The sequence below is a fragment of the Nothobranchius furzeri genome, chromosome 12 (assembly GCF_043380555.1).
Source record: "Nothobranchius furzeri strain GRZ-AD chromosome 12, NfurGRZ-RIMD1, whole genome shotgun sequence".
NCBI classification, from domain to species: domain Eukaryota; kingdom Metazoa; phylum Chordata; class Actinopteri; order Cyprinodontiformes; family Nothobranchiidae; genus Nothobranchius; species Nothobranchius furzeri.
In genome coordinates this window covers 62,676,369-62,701,878 of record NC_091752.1, presented here as the reverse complement: position 1 = coordinate 62,701,878, position 25,510 = coordinate 62,676,369, and the positions used below count along the sequence as shown (strand labels likewise).

The 25,510-nt window shown below is 46.6% G+C and overlaps 2 protein-coding genes across 3 annotated transcripts in view; both read right to left on the bottom strand.

Annotated features, from left to right (window-relative positions):
* Positions 1-383: 383 nt before the first annotated feature.
* prph2b (peripherin 2b (retinal degeneration, slow)) lies at positions 384-6,562 on the bottom strand. The gene is made up of 3 exons (XM_015945499.3): positions 5,851-6,562; positions 2,855-3,101; positions 384-719 (listed from the first exon to the last, which is right to left on the bottom strand). Exons 1-3 carry the CDS (start codon positions 6,429-6,431, stop codon positions 516-518), a joined length of 1,032 nt encoding a protein of 343 aa, XP_015800985.1. The 5' UTR covers positions 6,432-6,562; the 3' UTR covers positions 384-515.
* Positions 6,563-7,342: 780 nt separating this feature from the next.
* The window catches only part of ubr2 (ubiquitin protein ligase E3 component n-recognin 2), an 89,835-nt gene continuing 71,667 nt past the window's right edge, over positions 7,343-25,510 (bottom strand). For both annotated transcript variants that reach the window (XM_070542801.1, XM_054750651.2), the window contains exons 39-46: positions 24,531-24,669; positions 22,370-22,460; positions 22,096-22,226; positions 21,467-21,575; positions 21,260-21,394; positions 15,484-15,654; positions 15,004-15,105; positions 7,343-7,689 (exon numbers count right to left, since the gene is read on the bottom strand). In XM_070542801.1, coding sequence (XP_070398902.1) covers positions 7,548-7,689; positions 15,004-15,105; positions 15,484-15,654; positions 21,260-21,394; positions 21,467-21,575; positions 22,096-22,226; positions 22,370-22,460; positions 24,531-24,669 — 1,020 coding nt within the window. In that variant the 3' untranslated portion in view covers positions 7,343-7,547. The remainder of the gene's footprint in view (positions 7,690-15,003; positions 15,106-15,483; positions 15,655-21,259; positions 21,395-21,466; positions 21,576-22,095; positions 22,227-22,369; positions 22,461-24,530; positions 24,670-25,510) is intronic.

Below are 25,510 nucleotides of genomic sequence, written 5' to 3'. Positions count from 1 at the left end.
GGAAGTTTTCTTCACATAACTACACAGGTGGGTGCTTACCAGCTACTTGTCACAGGTGACAGCTGGGAATTTCAGGAAAACAAGGATGAGACCAAAATCCAACCGATAGTAAAATATATCACATCAACAAAATCTAAACGTAAACAAACATGTTTGGCAAAAATCATTGGATGGTGGAACTATGGCGTCCTCTGCAGGACAAATAATGGAAGTGTGGCAGCCTGTTGGTCAGCTGATCCACAGAGAGTGGAATCGGTCGGGCTCAGTTCATGCCAAAATTATCAGATTTATTTATAACCACTGATTTTTGTTCTTCCTGTTTCAAAAACTCTTCAACATATTAGCAAAATGAAATATGCTGGCATTCACTGTGTATGTGTGTGTGTGTGAGTGTGTGTGTTTGCTGCCACAGGTTTTGTGGCATTACAGCTGAACAGCCATTTAGCCTCTTTCTTCATTAAAATGGTGGCTGTTAGGGAGGGGAAACCTCAGTTCTTTTTAAGGGGGCGGGGCCTTCAGGTGGTGGCCTCTGGGGCATCTCCACCCTCCTGCACCTGGTTGGCCCGACCCAGTGTCTTGAGCTTTGTGAGAACATCAGCAAAGGTCTCCTTGAAGCCCTTCTCCAACAGCCAGCCTTCACTCTCACACTCGGGGTTCTCAGGATCCGTCATCGTCTCCAGAGATGTGCTCAGGTACTTGAGACCTGCAACATCCATCGACTGACACACACATGTATGTAAGCACACACATGCGTGCACGCATGCGCGCACACACCCACGCACACACACACACACACACACACACACACACACACACACACACAGGTCAGATTACAGTATCATAGCTGAGGTGTTGTGAACCTGCAGGTACCCGTTGGATCTAACATACAGACCATTAACCATCTAAAAGCTGTGTTGGATCGTTTCTCACCTTGTGGACCTACTTAGGGAGCTTACATGACTTTTTCCCTCCCCAGGGGAGGACAGGCGTGTCTCACTTCTGGATAACGGTGTTGACGTTCCGACCCAGAAAACCAGTTGATTCCTGTCGGGAAGTGTTCCTGCATTCCCAGAATGCATCCTGCTGGCAGATTAGTCCCCTCTAGAATAGTTCCTGATCCTCAGTGACCCTCCCCCAACACACAAACCAATCAGAGTGGATGGTCTGTTGGAACGTGATTTCTGTCGGACCATTGCCGGTTTCCGTGACTCCTTTGGGAACGTTAGCTGTAAAGCTCGTTAAGGAGGAGGTCACCTGAGGAGTTTGTGCAGGTGCTCTGCAGCGATCATCTTGTTTTAGACAACAAGATTAAGAACATCACTGATCTTCTATGAGCCAGTTGAAAACGCCAAACAGTGCGTTACCATGGAAACCGGCCTGTTTGATTTAGAACAAGTGCTGAAACACAAAGCGAATGTTGGTTTGTGATGTTTCTCACAACTGATGCTGGAACATGAGGAACATCATGGAGCGGTGCCAGCAAAGGTCGACCCCTGGTGAAGGTCAGAGGTTCACATCCCAACCAGATCAAGAGTTTACCGAACATCTGGTTCTGCTCTTCAGCAGACCCTAACCAGAACCGGGAGGGTCAACGTTCACAATGCGGTCCACACCTGTTCCACCAGAACCTGAACATGATAAACGACCTGCACAGGTGTAGCGCTGTCCCAGGTGTCCAGGCAGTGATGAGCCCCATCTTTACCACATTACGTTTATTTATACAGCACTCATCACAGAAAGGAAAACAACAAACGTCATCAGTAAACATGAAAATATGAAGAAGTCATTTTACAGATGAAAAACCACAAAAGCCACAGCTACCCTGAGAAACACCCACATCGGTGAGGCTGCTGTACCCAGACACCACCGGTCCCTCCCACCAGCAGATGAGGAGGGTTAGGTGTCTTGCCCAAGCACACAACGGCAGAGTTGTCTGCAGGGAACTGGGATCAATCCCACAACCCTCCAGTTTCTTCTGAGCTACTGCTGCCCATGAGAGGTGTGTGAAGCAGATCAGATAACTGCTGCTGATGGAGGTTTAAATGTGTAGGGGTTCTCTACAGCTGGGATGAGAATCAGCTCCTCTAAATCTGAGACCAAGTTCTTGAGTCTGAAATGGGTAGAATGCCTTCTCCAGGTCAGGGATGAGGTCCTGCCTCAAGTGGAGGAGTTTAAGTATCCCGGGGTCTTGTTCACAAGTGAGGCAAAACTTGAGTGTGAGATCGATAGGCGGATTGGTGCTGCGTCTGCAGTGATGCGGGTGTTGTACCAATCTGTCGTGGTGAAGAGAGAGCTGAGTCAGAAGGTGAAGCTCTCGATTTACCGGTCGATCTACGTTCCTACCCTCATCTATGGTCATGAGCTTTGGGTAGAGACCGAAAGAACGAGATCGCGGATTCAAGCGGCCAAAATGAGTTTTCTCTGCAGGGTAGCTGGGCTCTCCCTTAGAGATAGGGTGAGAAGCTCGGTCATGCGGGAGGGGCTCGGAGTAGACCCGCTGCTTCTCCACATCGAGAGGAGCCAGTTGAGATGACTCGGGCATCTGGTCAGGATGCCTCCCTGGTGAGGTTTTCTGGGCATGTCCAACTGGGAGAAGACCTAAAGGGAGACCCAGGACACGTTGGAGGGGCTATGTCTCTCGCCTGGCCAGGAAGCACCTTGAGATTGACTCTGATATAGGAGTCTGAGACCGTGAATGTGGGTTTTTATCAGCTGTGTGCCATAATCATCACCTTTTAGGTTTAATTACTGACATACATGAACTTTTGTACCAGATTCTGTTTCACCTGTATGTTGGCCCTCCTGAATACTGGCTGCAGGTGTGTATGTGTGTTGGGGGGGGGGGTCGTCTCACCTCGAGGATGATGGTGATGATGATGAGCACTCCGATGCTGGTCATGATACTGCTGTAGTAGGAGAAGACAGCCTCACGGCAGCCTCTGGTCCAGATGTTCAGCTCTTCAGTGCGGTGGTCATAGTCATAGTGGGCGGAGTTATTGGTCAGGTGATGCTGGATGCAGGGCCGTGGTGAGCCGGGATTACAGCAGCTGAAGGGAACGCTGTCCATCAGATACTTTCCCTCCACGTTACTGAGGACACGACTGCAGGACAAACAGATGTGAGGTCAGAGACTGTGGTTAGGCCCCCTGGGTTAGACGATGACAGCTGGTCCAGGAAAGCTCCTTCCTTTGGCTGGAACTGTGTTGTCCTCTAATCTTGAACTAAAGGGTGAGGGTTAGGTTTAGATGTTTGATCTGCTGCCAGAAAGCATATAAACAGCTGGAAACCTAGTCCTGAAGTGTTTCTAAACCTTCAGAGTCCTCTGAATCAGAAAGGTCCATCACGTGTTTCCAGAAGCTCAGACTAGAAGAGCCCAGTCTGTGCCTGAGACTGGGCGGATGCAGAACACATCGCTTAGGTTTCAGATCAGATTTTATAAATCCTATGAAGTACAGCCAGAGCAGGTTTTCTACACACTGAGCTGCTCTCTGGGGGTGCTGCTCTGAGCCTACCCATGGTTCTGCTGGTCCCACCACACCAGGAAAGGACCCGTTACCGGGAACCCAAAGGCGTAACGGTAGGATCCAGGGTTGGGTGTACGCTCAACCTCATCCAGATGTTTCACACCACACATACTCGTGAGTCCAGCCACATCCCTCGGTTTGTCCTGACCAGCATGGAGAAAAACACATCTCCACTTAAACGTGCTGATGAAGGATCTGATGGAGAAGCCCTACACCAGTCTTCTGCTCAAAGCTCCCCCTACAGGCCGAGGGGACTGCTGTTTCTAAATGAAGAGATGAGACAAGCATGCACATCAGGTTGGGGTCCAGGGTGCACCCCCTCCACCAACCAAAGACGGTGGGAGGTGGAAACCATCTTTCTGAGACCCTAGTGAGCATGGATGGAGACGAGAGGCAAGAAAATAAGTTTCTCTGAAGCAGGGGAGGGGCCCAACTAGTGGGCGTGGCTTGTGGTTACCACAAGATGAAGAGCAGAGAAACTGCTGGTAGGTGGTTTTAAATGACCATTCTAGTGCCTGTGGTGTTCAGGAGAAACATCTCTGATCCAAAAGCAGCAGAGAAGATCAGATCCTCTTAGAGGAACTTTCACCTCCTTATCTCCTGCCTGATCCTCACCTGATCCTCACCTGATCCTCTCTGACTTCACAGATTTACAGTGGGGCAAAAAAGTATTTAGTCAGCCATCGATTGTGCAAGTTCTCCCACTTAAAATGATGACAGAGGTCAGTAATTTTCATCATAGGTACACTTCAGCTGTGAGAGACAGAATGTGAAATAAAATCCATGAATTCACATGGCAGGATTTTTAAAGAATTTATTTGTAAATCAGGGTGGAAAATAAGTATTTGGTCACCTCAAACAAGGAAAATCTCTGGCTCTCACAGACCTGTAACGTCTTCTTTAAGAAGCTCTTCTGTCCTCCACTCGTTACCTGTATTAATGGCACCTGTTTGAACTCATTATCTGTATAAAAGACACCTGTCCACAGCCTCAAACAGTCAGACTCCAAACTCCACTATGGCCAAGACCAAAGAGCTTTCGAAGGACACCAGGAAAAGAATTGTAGACCTGCACCAGACTAGGAAGAGTGAATCTACAATAGGCAAGCAGCTTGGTGTGAAAAAAAATCAACTGTGGGAGCAATTATCAGAAAATGGAAGACATACAAGACCACTGATAATCTCCCTAGATCTGGGGCTCCACGCAAGATCTCATCCCGTGGGGTCAAAATGATCATGAGAACGGTGAGCAAGAATCCCAGAACCACACGGGGGACCTGGTGAATGACCTGCAGAGAACTGGGACCACAATAACAAAGGTCACCATCAGTAACACACTACAACGGCAGGGAATCAAATCCTGCAGTGCCAGACGTGTTCCGCTGCTGAAGCCAGTGCATGTCCAGGCCCGTCTGAAGTTTGCCAGAGAGCACATGGATGATACAGCAGAGGATTGGGAGAATGTCATGTGGTCAGATGAAACCAAAGTAGAACTTTTTGGTATAAACTCAACTCATCGTGTTTGGAGGAAGAAGAATACTGAGTTGCATCCCAAGAACACCATACCTACTGTGAAGCATGGGAGTGGGAACATCATGCTTTGGGGCTGTTTTTCTGCTAAGGGGACAGGACGACTGATCCGTATTAAGGACAGAATGAATGGGGCCATGTATCGTGAGATTCTGAGCCAAAACCTCCTTCCATCAGTGAGAGCTTTGAAGATGAAACGTGGCTGGGTCTTCCAATACGACAATGATCCCAAACATACCGCCCGGGCAACAAAGGAGTGGCTCCGTAAGAAGCATTTGAAAGTCCTGGAGTGGCCTAGCCAGTCTCCAGACCTCAACCCCATAGAAAATCTGTGGAGGGAGTTGAAAGTCCGTGTTGCTCGGCGACAGCCCCAAAACATCACTGCTCTCCAGAAGATCTGCATGGAGGAATGGGCCAAAATACCAGCTACTGTGTGTGCAAACCTGGTAAAGACCTATAGTAATCGTTTGACCTCTGTTATTGCCAACAAAGGTTGTTACAAAGTATTGAGTTGAATTTTTGTTATTGACCAAATACTTATTTTCCACCCTGATTTACAAATAAATTCGTTAAAAATCCTGCCATGTGAATTCATGGATTTTTTTCACATTCTGTCTCTCACAGTTGAAGTGTACCTATGATGTAAATTACTGACCTCTGTCATCATTTTAAGTGGGAGAACTTGCACAATCGGTGCCCCACTGTATTTCTGACTCTAGAATCTGAGACCTTCAGACATCTGGCCTTAAACAACAAACTGATGAGGTGTCCCACCTGTGAGCGGTTCAGGTACTCACTCTTTGACCACGTCGTTGCTCATGTCCAGGTAGCGGTTGCTGATCCACTGCACCTCAAACCAGTCCCTGAAGTTGTTGTTTCCACAGCAGCGGAACTCTATCTGCGTTATGTCCAGTGTCCTCTTCATGAAGCAGCGACCCGGCGTGTCCGTGTCTTTGTAGAACCTGATGGTGTTTTTCAGGCCCTCGGCCAGCGTCAGGTAGATGGAGAACTGCATGAGGAAGCAGAGCAGCGCCACCAGCAGCAGCAGCATGCTGAAGCCGCAGCTCAGCAGCATGAATGGCTTTAGCATCGGCTTCATCTTGGAGAACTTTATTGGGTCCAGAGCATCATGGCACATCTTGCCCCCAAAAGCGTTCAGGCCGCAGGCCAGCATACCCACCAGGATCAGCAGGTTCGGAACCAAGTGGCTCTCACTGTTGTCCATGACCTCACTCCTCTTCCTCAGCTCGATCTTGAAGAAGATTCCGAGGCTGAATATTGAGATTCCCACAATGACGGAGAGCCAGTAGAACATCCACAGGCCCTGGGCCAGCTTCACCCGCTTCTGCAGGTTGAACTTCACAGACATGAACGGCATCCTTGTACTCTGACCGAGTCCTCCACACAGCAACAAAGGTCACACTCCTTCAGAACCCTTTCAGGGTTCTAATCCACCCCAGAGCAGTAGCGGGGTTCGGGCCCACAGTGCTGAGCTGTAGGCTGGGGGTGTCCATACTGCGGGGGGGGCAGAAGGTGAAACAAAACCCACCTGGAGCGGGTGGTGTTGGGGTGTGGACGTGTGCAGCACGACGGAGGTGAGTGAGTGTGAGAGGGACGTTCGGGTCGAGCTAAAGTTGCCTCTGATCTGATTATCAGATCTTTTCTCTAAGTCCACAAATCACCTGTAATTGGTTTGGAGTTAAGCAGCAGCTTCCGGTGACACAGCTCAGCTGTCCTCCGGCACAGCCTGACCAATCAGACGTCACCGTGAAACAGCAGAGGCCAGGCCTGAGGACCTGGTCCAGAGACAGACCAGAACAACTGCTTCTTCAATGACGTTTTATTGGTTTCTGCTTCTTACACAATATTAACTCATTTATAGAAGAACTCACATATAAACAAGATCAGCTGAGCAACAAATAAAAACACAAACACACCTGCCCAACACCTGATATGTTTCCAGAAGCTCCACCCCTTTAGGCTGGTGGTTTCACAGGATGCCTTTCACTTGGTTGCCATGGAGACCACCATCAATCAGCTGTCAGATTGAAACCAATAGTGGAACTGCTGGTTTCTGATGGTTCTGGCAGCTGATTGGCTGATTAACATTCACAGCTAAAATCATAACAAGTAAAACCAACACCTGTTAGAGCGCTCCGAGTGTACTCGGGTCACCTGACAGGTGGGCGGGGCTTTGCTCTGCAGGTTCAACTCAAACCTAAAACTCACAACTTTCTGCTTGTAAGCACAGATGATGTCACTTTTATTGCGTCTAATAAGTGGGGGTGGGGGGTGGGGAGGGGGGAGAAGACAGGGGTCAAAGGTCAGGAGCCAAACACCCTAAAAAAATCCCTGAAGGTTGAGCCGAGATCAGCGTGCAACTGCAAGAAGCTGATTGGTTCAAATAAGAAGTTTACGGAAAAATGTGTGTGGGGGGCAAGCAGCGGGCCAATCAGTGAATGTCTCTCTGATAGTGGGCGGGGATAGAAAACCATCACAGATGCTGCCAGTCAATAGCAACAAGTGTCTGATTGGCCTCCTGCGCATGACCTATGACTTCTGCAATGCCATGCTGCCGCCACAGACGCTCGATCTTCCTGTAACGCTCCAAACACAGGTGGAGGGGGTTTCCCCGTCTGTAAACAAACAAACAAAAAATAAAGCAAATCTAAACAGAAAAATCAGCATGAGGGTTTTTGTTCTGATCTGTACCGGGTCAACGGGGTGGTTCTGGATCAGAGCACCTCTCCACCAGGTGTGATCAGAGTTTTTGAGCTGGTTTAAATGGAGGAGTAATTCCTAATTTTGTCAAGACTTCCTCTCGTAGGGATGGGAACCTTTGACATTTGAATCGATACCGGTACATAACAAATCTTATTAATGTTCAGTTTGATACTTTTGAGTGTTTAATAATTATTTAAATCTCGTCTCGTCTCGTCTTCCTCCGCTTATCCGGGTCCGGGTCGCGGGGGCAGCATCCCAACTAGGGAGCTCCAGGCCGTCCTCTCCCCGGCCTTGTCCACCAGCTCCTCCGGCAGGACCCCAAGGCGTTCCTGGACCAGATTGGAGATGTAACCTCTCCAACGTGTCCTGGGTCGACCCGGGGGCCTTCTGCCGGCAGGACATGCCCGAAACACCTCCCCGGGGAGGCGTCCAGGAGGCATCCTGACCAGATGCCCAAACCACCTCAACTGGCTCCTTTCGATCCGGAGGAGCAGCGGTTCTACTCCGAGTCCCTCCCGAATGTCCGAGCTCCTCACCCTATCTCTAAGGCTGAGCCCGGCCACCCTACGGAGGAAACTCATTTCGGCCGCTTGTATCCGCGATCTCGTTCTTTCGGTCATTACCCAAAGCTCATGACCATAGGTGAGGATTGGGACGTAGATCGACCGGTAAATCGAGAGCCTGGCTTTCTGGCTCAGCTCCCTCTTCCCCACGACAGATCGGCTCAGCGTCCGCATCACTGCAGACGCCGAACCAATCCGCCTGTCGATCTCCCGATCCCTCCTACCCTCACTCGTGAACAAGACCCCGAGATACTTAAACTCCTCCACTTGAGGTAGGACCTCTCCCCCGACCCGGAGGTGGCAAGCCACCCTTTTCCGGTCGAGAACCATGGTCTCAGATTTGGAGGTGCTGATCCTCATCCCAGCCGCTTCACATTCGGCCGCGAACCTACCCAGCAAGAGCTGAAGGTCAGAGCTGGATGAAGCTAGGAGGACCACATCATCCGCAAAAAGCAGAGACGAGATTCTCCTGCCACCAAACTCGACACACTCCACACCACGGCTGCGTCTAGAAATTCTGTCCATAAAAGTGATGAACAGAACCGGTGACAAAGGGCAGCCCTGGCGGAGTCCAACCCTCATTGGGAAAAGGTCCGACTTACTACCGGCTATGCGGACCAAACTCACGCTCCTCTGGTAAAGGGACTGAATGGCCCTTAACAGAAAGCCACCCACCCCATACTCCTGGAGCGTCCCCCACAGGGTGCCCCTGGGGATACGGTCATAAGCCTACTCCAAATCCACAAAGCACATGTGGATTGGTTGGGCAAACTCCCATGCCCCCTCCATCACCCTTGCAAGGGTATAGAGCTGGTCCACAGTTCCACAGCCAGGACGAAAACCACATTGCTCCTCCTCTATCTGAGATTCAACTATCGATCGGACCCTCCTCTCCAGTACCTTGGAGTAGACCTTTCCAGGGAGGCTGAGGAGTGTGATCCCCCTATAGTTGGAACACACCCTCAGGTCACCCTTCTTAAAGATGGGGACCACCACCCCGGTCTGCCACTCCCTAGGAACTGCCCCCGATGACCACGCAATGTTGTAGAGACGTGTCAACCATGACAGCCCTACAACATCCATAGCCTTGAGATACCCAGGACGAACCTCATCCGCCCCCGGGGCTCCGCCGCTGTGTAGTTTTTTGACTACCTCAGCAACTTCTGCCCCCGAGATCGGACAGTCCATCCCCAGGCCTCCCAGCTCTGGTTCCTCCTCGGAATGCGCATTGGTGGGATTGAGGAGCTCCTCAAAGTATTCCTTCCACCATCCGACTATAGCCTCAGTTGACGTCAGCAGCTCCCCATCCCCACTGTAAACAGTGTGAGCGAGTTGCTGCCTTCCTCTCCTGAGGCGCCGGACAGTTTGCCAGAACCTCTTTGGAGCCGATCGATAGTCTTTCTCCATGGCCTCACCAAACTCCTCCCACGCCCGAGATTTTGCCTCGGCAACTGCCACTGCTGCACCCCGCTTGGCTATCCGGTACCTGTCGGCTGCCTCCGGAGACCCACAGACCAGCCACGCCCTGTAGGCCTCCTTCTTCAGCCTGACGGCTCCCCGAACCTCTGGTGTCCACCAGCGGGTACGGGGGTTGCCACCACGACTGGCACCGGCCACCTTACGACCACAGCTAGCAACAGCCGCCTCGACAATCGCAGAGTGGAACAAGGCCCACTCGGACTCAATGTCTCCCACTGCTCTCGGGACGTGGTCAAAGCTCTGCCGGAGGTGGGAGTTGAAGACCGTCTTGACAGGTTCTTCTGCCAGGCGTTCCCAGCAGACCCTCACTATGCGTTTGGGTCTGCCAGGTCTACGCGGCATGTTCCCTTGCCATCTGATCCAACTCACCACCAGGTGGTGATCAGTTGACAGCTCCGCCCCTCTCTTCACTCGGGTGTCCAAAACATACGGCCGCAGGTCAGATGATACGACTACAAAATCTATCATCGACCTGTGACCTAGGCTGCCCTGGTACCAAGTGTACCGGTGGGCATCCTTATGTTCGAACATGGTGTTCGTTATGGCCAAACTGCGGCTTGCACAGAAGTCCAATAACAAAACACCGCTCGAGTTCTGATCAGGTGGGCCGTTCCTCCCAATCACACCCCTCCAGGTCAAGCTGTCATTGCCCACGTGAGCATTGAAGTCCCCCAGCAGGACAATGGAGTCCCCTGATGGAGCACTATCTAGCACTCGTCCCAGGGACTCCAAAAAGGGTGGGTACTCTGAACTGATATTTGGCCCATAAGCACAAACAACAGTCAGGACCCGTTCCCCGACCCGAAGGCGCAAGGAAGCTACCCTCTTGTCCCCCGGGGTAAACCCCAACACACAGGCAGAGAGTCTCGGGGCTAACAAAAAGCCAACCCCAGCCCTCCGCCTCTCACCCGGAGCAACTCCAGCAAAGTAGAGTGTCCAACCCCTCTCCAGGTCTCGGGTTCCAGAGCCAATGCAATGTGTCGAGGTGAGTCCGACTATATCTAGCCGGTACCGCTCAACCTCTGCCACAAGCTCCGGCTCCTTCCCCGCCAGCGAGGTGACGTTCCATGTCCCAAAAACTAGTTTTCTTGTCCGGGGATTGGACCGCCAAGGCTCCCGCCTTGGTCTGCCACCCGATTCACATTGCACCGGACCCTTCATGTTCCTCCTGCGGGTGGTGGGTCCACAGTTGGACGAGCCCATGTATCCGGTTCGGGCTGGGCCCGGCCGGGCCCCATGGGCGAAAGCCCGGCCACCAGGCGCTCGCTCACGGGCCCCAACCCCAGGCCTGGCTCCAGGGTGGGACCCCGGTAACCCTCCGGGCCGGGTACTCCGACTCTTCGTTTTAACCGCCATGAAAGATCCTTCGAACCGTTCTTTGTCTCACCCTTCACCTAAGACCAATTTGTCATGGGAGACCCTACCAGGGGCACTAAGTGCCCCAGACAACATAGCTCCTAGGATCATTAGGGCACTCAAACTCCTCCACCACAATAAGGTGACGGTTCAAGGAGGAGTTCAAGGAGGATTATTTAAATCTGTTGTTTTTAATTAAATATATATTATTTACCCAATATATAACTATATTTGATAAATATGATGACAAATAACATACAGCTGTTTGTATTTTATCATCGTAGTGTACAAAAATCTACAGATGGAACTAAAACAAACTTTGACACCATATAACTGTTGTTGTATTTTAATATTGTGGTGTTTCACAGACTAAACCAGCTCCATGCACTCCTGTTCCTCTGGACAAACTGTATGATGGCGGTTCCTTGTAGTTTTATAAGTGTGTGATGGTGTGTCAGAACTATTATTCATGTTTTCAATTATCATGTTTTATGCTTTTATTACAATTAAAGATTGTTTCATTTACGCTTTTATTACAATTAAAGAATGTTTGATTTATGCTTATTACAATTAAAGAATGTTTCATTTACCATGTTTTAAGCTCAATGATTTTACCATTTAAATACTTAAACAGTTGCTGTATTGTAAAGTTCCCTCATGAGTTTTTAAGGGTGTTAAAATCTGACTTAATGTGACCCAAGGACGACCTGAGGAGATCAGCTGTTATATCAATTGCTGACTCATCGTGTGATAAGACACTGAAAGTTCTTTGTGTAATAATGAATGCTCTTTGTTTTAAACTTGCAACAATTTAGGACTGAGAGCTGTGTTTTCCCCCTCCCTTCAGAATCAGCTCTCAGGCATGTAACTAGGGAAGCTCCCAACTTGTAATAAATAGAGGTGCTCGGATTTCAGAGGTCAGAATGGTTTGAGGAAGTGTCAGCTCAGTGGAGACTGGGTTGGTGTGACTTTATTCCATTCTCCTTGAGCTTAAACAGAATTCTGACTTTTGTGTCTCTTTCCTGTGTTGTGTTGTTATGTGGTGTCTTAGGTGCCTAAACCTGACATGGTGGGTCCTTGTAGTTTTATAAACTGTATGATGGTGGGTCCTTGTAGTTTTATAAACTGTATGATGGTGGGTCCTTGTAGTTTTATTAATTGAAGGATGGTGGGTCCTTGTAGTTTTATAAATTGTATGATGGTGGGTCCTTGTAGTTTTATAAATTGTATGATGGTGGGTCCTTGTAGTTTTATAAATGTGTGATGGTGGGTCCTTGTAGTTTTATAAACTGTGTGATGGTGGGTCCTTGTAGTTTTATAAATTGTATGATGGTGGGTCCTTGTAGTTTTATAAATTGTATGATGGTGGGTCCTTGTAGTTTTATAAATGTGTGATGGTGGGTCCTTGTAGTTTTAAAAATTTTATGATGGTGGGTCCTTGTAGTTTTATAAACTGTGTGATGGTGGGTCCTTGTAGTTTTATAAATTGTGTGATGGTGGGTCCTTGTAGTTTTATAAACTGTGTGATGGTGGGTGTTTGTAGTTTTATAAATTGTATGATGGTGGGTCCTTGTAGTTTTATAAACTGTGCGATGGTGGGTCCTTGTAGTTTTATAAACAGTGTGATGGGGAAGGGGGTGTTCTTGTAGTTTTATAAACAGTGTGATGGGGGAGGGGTATTCTCGTAGTTTTATAAACAGTGTGATGGGGGAGGGGGTGTTCTTGTAGTTTTATAAACTGTGCGATGGTGGGTCCTTGTAGTTTTATAAACAGTGTGATGGGGGAGGGGGTGTTCTTGTAGTTGTATAAACCGTATGATGGTGGGTCCTTGTAGTTTTATAAATGTGTGATGGTGGGTCCTTGTAGTTTTATAAATTTTATGATGGTGGGTCTTTGTAGTTTTATAAATTGTATGATGGTGGGTCCTTGCAGTTTTATAAACTGTGCGATGGTGGTTCCTTGTAGTTTTATAAATGTGTGATGGTGGGTCCTTGTAGTTTTATAAACTGTGTGATGGTGGGTCCTTGTAGTTTTATAAACTGTGTGATGGTGGGTCCTCGTAGTTTTAGAAACAGCTGATTACACTGAAGCAAACATCTCTGCTGTGAACTACATTTACTGTGCATCTTCATTCATTTTGCCGTTCTTTTTCAAACAGTTTATTTTTCCTACTCAGAAGTAGGAATTTCCAAGGAGAAAGTGAACGCACCATTAGCTATGTAAACAAAAGCTAAACTACCAAGCTAAAGTTATCAAACTGTTTATTTAGCTGCTGGAGCAGATTAAGATGCCTCATACTCAGATCCAGTGGCGGTTCTACATCGAATTACTCCCCAGGCGAGGCCCCCTTTGAGCGCCCCCCCACCACCACCACCACCACACCAACCCACCTGCACGAACACACGCATGTTTTCTACAAACAGGCATGTTTATTAGAACGACTATTGAACATTCATTTTTTCTAAGTTGCACATATTTACATTAATTACTATAAAGTTGTCAGAATGTAAAGTAATATACATTATATACTGTATCAAAATATATAGAATCAAATATACAAAAAAACAATAACTAAATATTAAGAATATATGAACATAATAGATAATAAATATTCTAAATAGCAAAAATATTTCACACATAACAAACTACGTATGCAGAACACAGTTCTTCACTGTCTGGAGGAGAGGATTTGGGTTTTCTGTAATGATTTATCACAAAAGTCCTTAACAACATAAACCCAGTTCATATTTATAAAGATGTTTAAGTGTTGTTATTCTGCATTTCTACTATTTTAATGCAGAGTCTGGCCAATACCTTCCAGTGCAAATGCTGCAATATTGTGACAAGCATCATTGCTGGGTTTAACCAGCCACAGCTGCAAATATAATGATAAATAAATACATATGCAAATGTGAGCCCTCATGAAGTGAGGCTGCAATTTGTGCAGAACGCTGCTGCCAGGTTTATCTGTCCCCCTATCTTTGAGACGTCTCCCTGTCCAGTACAGGATCTACATAAAACTACTGGTCTTGTCTTCAAGTCTCTGTCGGGTACAGCACCTGGTTGCATTTCATCACTGGTGTCTAAATACACTCCAGCCAGAACCCTCCGGTCATCTGAACACCACCTATTGGCTCAAAAACAAGAAGGAAATCAAGCATTTTGTGTGTTTGTGCCTAAACTCTGGATCCACTTCCACCCGATATTAGGCGTTCTACTCCGGAGCAGTTTTAAATCTAAGCTGGTTCTGCATTTTTCATCAGGCTGATTCAAGCTGCTGTTTTTAGCTCTGGACTCTGTTTTTATTGGACATCAGTGTCCTTTTGTTTTATTGATGTCGTTTGATGATTTTTCTGTTTTAATCTTGTTTTAATATGTTTTATCGTTTTGGGCTTGAGTGTACAGCACTTTGGGCCACCTTGACTGGTGGTCAACAGCTGCTCTACAAATGAAATGATGATGAAGTCACTACTTTTCACCAGAAGGTAGCGGAGATGTGTAACTTGAGTCCGAGCAACACTTCTGGGTGTTTCTATTGAAATGTTCTGAGTTTATAGAGTTTGAAAACTTAAGATAAAAGTTAAGATTTTTATGAAGCACGGAGCCAGATGTAACAAAAACAGGGTTCACCCGACGGCTGTGTTGTTTCAGTGATTTATGAAGATTTTCAGTGCATCCCTAATCAAGGGTTTTTAACCGCTTTACTGGTAGATGTTGGTGGCCTAAAGTCAGTTCACCAGCTGAGAACAGGATTACACTGTAGCCTGTGTCTTTTGTGTCCCAAAATACAGTCACTGTGTTACCATGGCAACAAAAACTAACACGTACTTGAGTCCCTGGTCGGTCTCTCCATAGTCGTCCAGGTAAGGTGGAGGATAGAAACAGCCCTTTGTTTTACCTGCAACGAATAGCACCTGACTCTCTCTAACCCTGCAAACACAAACACACACACACACACACACACACACACACACACAGTCAGATGTTGACTCAACAGTCATGTACATGTAATAATCATGCGTTCCACTAGAGGGCGGGGCTTTACGTCTACCATCTGCTCTAGCCCAGCATCACTGAAAATGGCCGGCCTTCACCGCTGACTAGCCGGTTCTTCAAGTGGGTGTTTCCTCCACCCTGAACACCCTGCTGTCATTTATTTCTGCTTTTCTGGTAATTTTCAACAGTCTATGTAAAAGTTATGCTGGAAAGCTATCATCGCGTTAACAGCCCCTAGCGTCTTTATTTTTATTCGGAACCCTCAGCTTTACCCTCCCAAAACTCAGACAGACAGTAAGCTGCACGTGTTACCTGAGAAAGAGGCCGATGCCTGCTCCACAGGTGAAGGTATGGGCGGTGCAGGCTCCAACATCTTCTCCCTCCACCTCCATCTGACAGCAGTAACTCTGAGAGCACAGCATGGAGCCACATACCAGGCACAGTGTGGGAGCACGGGATTTATCCCCACCTGAGCGCGGACACCTGCACAGGTGACACATTTACATGTGAGCAGGAGACACAGCCACCTGTCATCCATGAGATCAGTACCAACATGGACATCATTTTCACTTTAGAGGTGGAGGGGACGGGTGGGGTTGTATCTTTACAGTATGTTCTAATGGGAAACAGACTTCAACACAAACGGTTGTTTTCCACTTGGGCCAAGAGCTCAGCCAGTGTCGATTTAATATAGCGTAATATTGTTTTTGGATGGTAAAACGTGCAGGGGTCATTACTTGACTTTGGAAAAAGTGGGGGGGGGGGACATGTCCCCCCTGTCCCCCCCAAAAATTACGTCCATGAGTACCAATAAGAGGCCTGACCTGCTGGTTCAGCTCTGCTGTCACTAACAGAACCTCAGATCTACTTCATGTAGAATAGAACAGACGGGGGGTACCAAATCCTGGTCCTCCCGATCCCCTATCCAGCATCTCTTGGACGTTTACCTGTTGCAACACACCTGATTTGAATCAGTGGTGATTAGCAGTGTTCTGCAGAGCCTGAGTAGCTGTTGAACAGGTGATCCAGCCACTGAATCGGCAGGGCGAGACATAAAACAAGCTGGATAGGAGATCTTGAGGACCAAGGTTGGACACCCCTGGAATTGACTTTATTGACACTACAGTGGGGAAATGCACTCGTTGAGGCAGGTGGCAGAGGAGCTAAGTGCTCCCCCCCATAACTGGAAGGTTGCAGGTTTGAGCCCCACTCAGTCACCACCGTTGTGTCCTTAGGCAAGACACTTAACCCACCATGCCTGCTGGTGGTGGTCGGTGGCGCCCGTGTACGGCAGCCTCTGTCAGTGCGCCCAGGGCAGCTGTGGCTACATCGTAGCTCATCCCCACCAGGGTGTGAATGGGCGAATGACTGATCGTGTTGTAAAGCGCCTTGGGGGGTTCTAGAACTCTAGAAGGTGCTAAATCAAAAACAGGCCATTTAAAGAAAACCTAGAGAACAGGAAAAAATACACGTAAACACACAAAGGCAGCAGGCTATCGTAACCTTCAGCACCTGAAACGGCGTATAGGACACAGACATACAAATGTGATAGAAGATGAATGTTCTTCTGATGAGCATCTGGACAGAACTGCCACAAACACCATCTTTAGGTTCATGTCACAGATCCTAAAAGCAGCTGGATACCTCCCTCAGTGGGCCTGGTCCATCCTGACATGACAGCCCAGTAGTAGTGTGGATGCTAATGAATATAAACAAAAAGGAGGGGCGCTTCTGCAGACGCGCCAACGCCGCAAAGCACTATGGAATTTGTAGTCTTTGCAGAACTGGTCGGCGGTACCGTTTTAATATATATTTGCTTTTTGATCTCATAGACCAAATAAAAGTAGACCACGAGGTCCTGAGTTTGACACCTGTGTGCTAAGCCCTTTTCTCGTACCACGAGTGACCCCTTAGTCAAACGTATTGATGTACAACAGTTACTTCTCCTTAAAGCTGAACCATGTCCACATGATTCTTTATTACATTTCTTTATCGACAATATTAAATGAGGTTGGAGGTTTATTCTTTTTTTTCTTCATCTGGTGGAGCGACGCTCTGATCAGCAGGTCTGGGGTCATTAGAGGTCAGACCCGCGGTGTGCACCGGCCATGCGAGAGAGAGAGAGAGAGAGAGAGAGAGAGAGGCGGGGAGAGAGGAGTTGGACATTATTTAGTTATTAATGGGAGAAACAGCTGCAGATGGAAATTTAATCAAACCAAATGACGTGTGAAAGTTTAGTCCTGAGTTTATTGTGTCATTAGTGTTAACAAGCTATTACTGCAGATACGACTTCACGGTCACCAGAATTATTTACTGAGCATGTTTTTCTGTTCAACATCACACTCCCGAAACCCAAACTAGGTCCGTAAACCCGACGTTACCCCATAGTCGGTACTTCACACCTGCCAACCTTGTCAAAACTTTTTGAGTACCACATGCGCAGCGTTTTGTCGCAGACTTTTGCAACTCTGCTGCTTTCCACGCTGTAAAGTCCCCATTCCCTGGCTGGAAACATCTTCTTGAAGAGTCCAAAGTTTCATGTATTTTAATATTAAACAGAACAACACAAAAGTTGCAGTTGCTTATATAATATGTGTGCTCATACAAACTGAGAGCCAGAGGGTTACTTACATAGAATTATTTCAATACTTGATCAAAATTTATAAAAAATATTTTAATATTTTACATTACATCAGGTAAGAATGTAATATTAAATTGGCTTAAAGGCCCCATGTGGGAAATCCATTGAAATCATGATGAAAAAATGTGACTCTTTAGCGCCGTGCAGTTCAGAGAAAGTATTGCAGCTACGGTGGCTCACTCATGAGTTAAGCTGCATAATCAATTTCCAACCTGTGTAGCCTAACCCACACAAAGCTTAAAACAAGCTACTCGACCTCTTTAAAAAGCTTTTATAATTATGACTGTTTATCAACCTACCAGTTCTGAAGGAAGCAAGCTAGTTCTGTTAAAGCTGTCACCATTCACACACGGAGGAGGGGTGACGTCAGCCGGGAGGTCAGGTGTTGTGAGAAATAATGTTCCCCTGAAACATTCTGTCCCCTCGTGTCGGGAGATCACACTTCTGGCTATTTTCACAATATTTGTGATAAACTTTTACTGTAAAATTATGTAATGTAATACTGTTATGCTTGTGATTTTTTATCTATATTTCCTCCTAAAAACAATAAAAAAAGATACAATAAAAACATTCTTGTTCACTCTTTTGCAGCAAGCTTATTTATCATTTTTGAAAGTTATGTATAAAGATGTGATCTCACTCAGTTTAACCATCTTTTATTTGAGGTAGTTTAGTCCTCATAATGAACAATAAGTTCTGTGGATTTGGAAATATTTGCTCTCGACTGCCCAAACGAAGAAGAATATTACAGGGGAACATAATTTCCCACAACACTCGTTTCATGTGGATCACAGTGCCTCGATGTAAATAAACTGGCTGCCGCTATCAGCTTATTAGGGTAGTAAAGTTAGTAAAGTGTTGCTGAGATAAAGTAAATAATGCTGATTTAGCTGATTTGTAAATATCTGTAATCGTGCTGAAGAAAAATCCTCATTGGGTAACTGACTGTCTTCACGCTCTGTGATTGGCCAGTCACATAGAGCGCCCGCCCCTCCCTACCCACAAAACTCTGCTCCGGCCGACGCGCGCGCGCGCGCGCACACACACACACACACACACACACACACACACACACACACACACACACACACACACACACAGAGTAACAGATCTCTCTGTGCTTGCTTCGCTGTTGCTCACGTTTCTTCAGTACTCCCTAGGTTTTCTTCAGCTCGCCTCTTTTTCGGTTGAATATTTAAAGTTACTTTTGTCATAACTGCTGAAGCTGGGCTGAAAACGGCTCGTGCATGCATCGTTCACTGCCTCCGCTCCGGTCGGGTTTTTTAAAATTATTTTAACCCCCCCCACCCCAATGACCAAAATAAAGGGGGCAGAAAGTCAAATAAAGGGGAGCAAAAGGAGATGTTTTTCCAGACGCCAAGAAAAATTTAATGCCAACACCCCCCCCTGCAATGTGTCTCACTGAGTTTAAAACAAAAATTATTCTTGTGCAAATATTGGTGTATTCACCTTTAATACTAGTTATTAAAATGCAGCAGTTGCTGGATTGGAGCAGTTCAAAGTGGAGTGCATCAAATAAAACAATATTAACATAAAGGTGAGATGTGTCATTAATGAATTAAAGAAATAATCAGAAAAAAATACATATGTTTCTGCTGCTCACCATTTAAAAATAAGTTTTTATCTCCATAGTTTTTATTTTTGTGAACACAGCAACAGGTAAATTAACCTAAAAAAAGCATTTTTAAATCAAATTTGGGATAGCATTTTAAATAACTGAAATGCATTTTTCTAAAATGTGTGTGTTTGTAAAATTTAAGTTAAATGTTTTGGATACGTACTGTTATTTTAATTAAAATGAATAAAGGCGCAGACTAAATTCAACCAGAGTTACCACAAGGACCAATTTGGTGTGCCACCCCAAAAATGTCTTTGGCCCCATCTGGCCACCCCTATCAAAACTTTCTGGAGGCGCCCCTGCCTGCAGCAGCGTGCCACAGTCTCCAGCAGGTGATGGCGGGGCAGGGGAGCTCATTACTGGTCCGGAGCCGGCCCGCAGCAGCGCAGTATACATAATTTGGTATATAAGTCGCAGGATCAGCCAGACTATGAAAAAAAAGTGCGATTTATAGTCCGGAAAATACAGTATCTCATCATGTACTGTGATCAAATGTAAGCAATACGTCTTTTTTTTCTTGCTAACTACCCTGCCCCGCAGAGCTCCATGCAATAGGAAACTTGAGCGCCGACCAGAACTAACCAATAGCGTTAGACTACCGCTTACTTGTTTCAAATTTAAAGAATACCTCGGCTGATGCAGATTTGATTAACTTTTCACGGACAAGTAAGTCTCTAAAATATAAATATATGACAACACGACATGACATGAGAATAATACTCGTGAAACAATGTGTTTTAGCTGTTTGTCGACTACAGAAGCACAATTATAAACAGAAACCTGAAGTCGCCATCTTAAAAGAACGTTCCAGAGATTTTTTGTGTGATATGCTTGTCAGCCACTAGATGGTGCCATCGGGTAAGAGAAATACTCCGGAAAGAGACTTTAATGTAGCATTATCTAGTCCAGGTTTGAAGAGTCTTAGACTCTTGTTGTAGTTTCGAGCTGGACCAGATCTACGGTGGTCAAAAGGTGAACCAAAATGGTCCAATATGAGGTCCACCTGGACTTCTATCAACTAAAAACTAACTTTTCTATGCTTCCTTTTTTCATGATTTTTGGGTCAGCAAACGTTCAGACCCTATTTTGGGGATTTCTAGATGTTTAAGACTGCAACTAGGTATTTTAGAAGGACTTTTAACATCATAACATGGATTGCTTTTAGGGCGGAACGGATATTTTTTTCTCATCTTAGCTGTGTTCCAGATCATGTTACTCTCAATCAGTGACATAAGTGATGCTTTTTAGAGTTTTGGAGTAATCTCTAGAGTCTTGCATTTATTTTGATACCAAAACAGCTCAAATAAACCTTGTAGTTTATGAGATATACTCGATTCATTTTGGACATGTCTTTTTCAAGAAAATCTCTGAAAAATGGCCTGGGGTGGGTTCAAGACATTAAATGATAAATGGCCTGTATTTGATATAGCGCCTTCGAGAGTCCTGGAACCCCCCAAGGCACTTTACAACACAATCAGTCATTCACCCATTCACACACACACATTCACACACTGGTGGGGATGAGCTACAATGTAGCCACAGCTACCCTGGGGTGCACTGACAGAGGCGAGGCTGCCGAGCACTGGCGCCACCGGTCCCTCCGACCACCACCAGCAGGCAACGTTGGTTAAGTGTCTTGCCCAAGGACACAACGACATCGACAGAGTGAGCGGGGCTCGAACCTGCAACCTTCCGATTACGGGGCGAGCACTTAACTCCTGTGCCACCGTCGGGTCAACTGTAGGTTAAACAATCAGTTGATTTTATGAATGCAGACAGGCCCACCATAAAAGAAGGTGTGTACTAACGTGAAGCTGGACGCCTGGTTGATCAGAACACTGTAGTCTTCTGGGAGATTAATTAGTCTGTTGGACTCTCTAGGGAATCTGACGATGACTCCGCCCCCCTGCAAGTTCTGCCTCACACCTGGATGACAGCACCACCTGAACTCGCACACAAAAACAGGTGTGTCACAAATGAGCCTTGTACATGTGTTTATATTCCAGGTGTAGTACCTGTGAATGAGCGGCTCCAGCAGTGTGTGGTGATCCTGGTGCAGCAGCAGCAGGTTGGAGGGCAGACTGAGGTAGCTGCACAGCGCCTCCCACTGACCAGGACCTTCAACTGGAGCAGGACACAAGGAAAGCTCGTTTTTAGTTTGGTGTTGCTAGCTTGCAGTGGTGGCTCAATCCCAATACTCGTATTTCCACACCCCGACCAGGGGTGCGAGTGCATAATGTGTCCCGATTCTCAAGTGCAGAAGTTGATCACGCTCCTTTTGCACCCTAGAACTGCACTTCACCCAAGTGTGCTTGGCTGCAGAAGTTTCTTTTCTGAAAACATGTATTTTCTAATCAAAGTAGTTCATTTTAGGAAGATTAATTGATGCTTTGAATGTTTTAGACAAAGCAGCAATGAAAGTAAATTTCAAATAACTGTTTGTTTGAAAGTTGTCAATAAAGATTTTTAAAAAAAAAGGACCACTGCGACCAGCATCCCAGCATATCCCGACGATGAAGCAATTATCTGCACACTTGTGTACCAAACACTAGAAGGCTTTCTGCACACTTTTTCCAAGTTGTTTGCTGAAAACCGCAGGGCGCAGCGCGAGTATTGGGATTAGACATACGTAGCTGTTTCTTACCCATCAGGTCAGCAGGGGGCACTGCAGAGTTTAGGTAGTGGAAGAAGAGGGCAGCAGTCCGGAGGAATGGCATGATGGCGGCCTTAACACAACTCCAGAGCTGCCACCCAGAGGACACTTCAGGTAGCACACTGACACACACACACACACACACACACACACACACACACACACACACACACACACACACACACACACACACACACACACAAAAGTTTATCATATTAGAACACACATCATCAACCTGTGTCCATCAACATCTGACATCTAATACCTGCCCAGATGCTGACTGAGGGACCTGTAGAGCTGACAGGTGAGCTCCTGCTCCTCTGACACTTCAGTGTCCTCATCCATAGACTGGTCCTCTACAAGCAGACAGGTGAGAGATAGACATGTGAACAACAACTACTGATTGTCTGTGTGGATGTACAGTGGGGCAAAAAAGTATTTAGTCAGCCACCGATTGTGCAAGTTCTCCCACTTAAAATGATGACAGAGGACAGTAATTTACATCATAGGTACACTTCAACTGTGAGTGACCAGAATGTGAAAAAAATCCATGAATTCACATGGCAGGATTTTTAAAGAATTTATTTGTAAATCAGGGTGGAAAATAAGTATTTGGTCAATAACAAAAATTCAACTCAATACTTTGTAACATAACCTTTGTTGGCAATAAGAGGTCAAATGATTACCATAGGTCTTTACCAGGTTTGCCCACACAGTAGCTGGTATTTTGGCCCATTCCTCCATGCAGATCTTCTCGAGAGCAGTGATGTTTTGGGGCTGTCGCTGAGCAACACGGACTTTCAACTCCCTCCACAGATTTTCCATGGGGTTGAGGTCTGGAGACTGGCTAGGCCACTCCAGGACTTTCAAATGCTTCTTACGGAGCCACTCCTTTGTTGCCCGGGCGGTGTGTTTGGGATCATTGTCGTGTTGGAAGACCCAGCCACGTTTCATCTTCAAAGCTCTCACTGATGGAAGGAGGTTTTGGCTCAGAATCTCACGATACATGGCCCCATTCATTCTTTCCTTAAAGAGCAAGTCAACCCCTGCCAGATTCTTACTCAACTCCCTCTTCATGTTTGAAAAATGCAACAAATGCTGTTGCCTTGCAGACCGAGAGGGTGGAGCCACAAACCAATACACACACACACAGGCTCACAACGACATCGTGACATCATAAGGACCAGTTTACATCACAGCATACCTCTTAGCCAATAGCGGTGGCAGATTTAAATTCAAATGCAGTGCAGAGTTTTTACCTGACGACGGCGCAACACTGCCAGTTTTAGGCAGAATATTTAAATTTTAACTAAGATGCACTGAAGTACCAACTTATTGACTACACATGTCTGCAGCACGATTAGACATGCATTTATGTAGTTATCTTCAAAAAAAGGTTGATTTGGAGGTGACTTGCTCTTTAACACGGATCAGTCGTCCTGTCCCCTTAGCAGAAAAACAGCCCCAAAGCATGATGTTCCCACCCCCATGCTTCACAGTAGGTATGGTGTTCTTGGGATGCAACTCAGTATTCTTCTTCCTCCAAACACGACGAGTTGAGTTTATACCAAAAAGTTCTACTTTGGTTTCATCTGACCACATGACATTCTCCCAATCCTCTGCTGTATCATCCATGTGCTCTCTGGCAAACTTCAGACGGGCCTGGACATGCACTGGCTTCAGCAGCGGAACACGTCTGGCACTGCAGGATTTGATTCCCTGCCGTTGTAGTGTGTTACTGATGGTGACCTTTGTTACTGTGGTCCCAGCTCTCTGCAGGTCATTCACCAGGTCCCCCCGTGTGGTTCTGGGATTCTTGCTCACCGTTCTCATGATCATTTTGACCCCACGGGAGGAGATCTTGCGTGGAGCCCCAGATCGAGGGAGATTATCAGTGGTCTTGTATGTCTTCCATTTTCTGATAATTGCTCCCACAGTTGATTTTTTCACACCAAGCTGCTTGCCTATTGTAGATTCACTCTTCCCAGTCTGGTGCAGGTCTACAATTCTTTTCCTGGTGTCCTTCGAAAGCTCTTTGGTCTTGGCCATAGTGGAGTTTGGAGTCTGACTGTTTGAGGCTGTGGACAGGTGTCTTTTATACAGATAATGAGTTCAAACAGGTGCCATTAATACAGGTAACGAGTGGAGAAAAGAAAAGCTTCTTAAAGAAGACGTTACAGGTCTGTGAGAGCCAGAGATTTTCCTTGTTTGAAGTGACCAAATACTTAATTTCTACCCTAATTTACAAATAAATTATTTAAAAATCCTGCCATGTGAATCCATGGATTTTTTTTTTCACATTCTGTCTCTCACAGTTGAAGTGTACCTATGATGTAAATTACTGACCTCTGTCATCATTTTAAGTGGGAGAACTTGCACAATCGGTGGCTGACTAAATACTTTTTGCCCCACTGTATGTGTCTCACCTGTAGTGGAGGTGAGTAGGATCTGAACCAGGTGAGCCACAGTGATTAGCTGAAGGAGGTGGAGATGACCTGAATCCACAGAACTTCGTCCTGATTGTTCGAGACAGTGAAGGGAGCTGTAGGACAACACACCGTACACCTGTACACACACACACACACACACACACACACACACACACTGAAGCCGGTTCTCTGCAGAGACTAAAGCAGAGACTTAAGGTTCTACGACGGGGCTTCTAGTGAGAAGTGGGGCTTTTATTTAGAGTCTCTGAACGCATTAAGATAAAGTCCTTTGAAACTTTCTGTTTGAATGTCACAAATCATAAATAAAGAATCAGGAGAAAACAAGCAGCTCAGAGATCAGCATATCAGCATACCCAGTTAGAACCAGGGTTGGGAATCAAAAATCGGTTCTTGTTGAGACAGACTTCACTTTTAAATATGGGATCACCACCCCGGTCTGCCAGTCCAGTGGAACTGCCCCCAATATCCACGCAATGATGCAGAGCCACGTCAGCCAGCACAGCCCCACTACATCCAGAGCCTTAAAGAACTCCTGGCAGATCTCATCCACCCCCGGAGCCTTGCCATCAAGGAGTTTCTAGACCACCTCAGTGACCTCAGCACCAGGTGAGAGCTGATTAAAGAATCCAAAGTTCCTGGACTCTTGCTTTTTCAATGGAAGCCGTGCCGGTGGGATTGAGGAGGCCTTCGAAGTACTCCGCCTACCGATCCACAATGCCCCGAGTAGAGGACAGGAGTACACCATCCCCACTATACACAGTATTGGTTGTGATCTGCTTTCCCCACCTGAGGCACTGGATGGTGGACCAGAATCTCCTCGAAGCCATATGGTAGTCTTGCTCCATGGTCTCACCAAACTACGTCCACGCCCAGGGTTTTGTCTCTCTGACCACCTGGGCCCCATTCGCCTCGGCCTACCGATGCTGCCTCTGAAGTCCAACAGGCCAAAAAGACCT

Coding starts and splice junctions, on each gene's coding strand:
- prph2b (XM_015945499.3), bottom strand. CDS start 6,431: ATGCCGTTCATGTCTGTGAAGTTCAACCTGCAGAAGCGGGTGAAGCTG. Junction 3,102..5,850: donor AGCAACGACGTGGTCAAAGA/GTGAGTACCTGA, acceptor TTTGTCCTGCAG/TCGTGTCCTCAGTAACGTGG. Junction 720..2,854: donor TCATCACCATCATCCTCGAG/GTGAGACGACCC, acceptor TGTGTGTGTCAG/TCGATGGATGTTGCAGGTCT.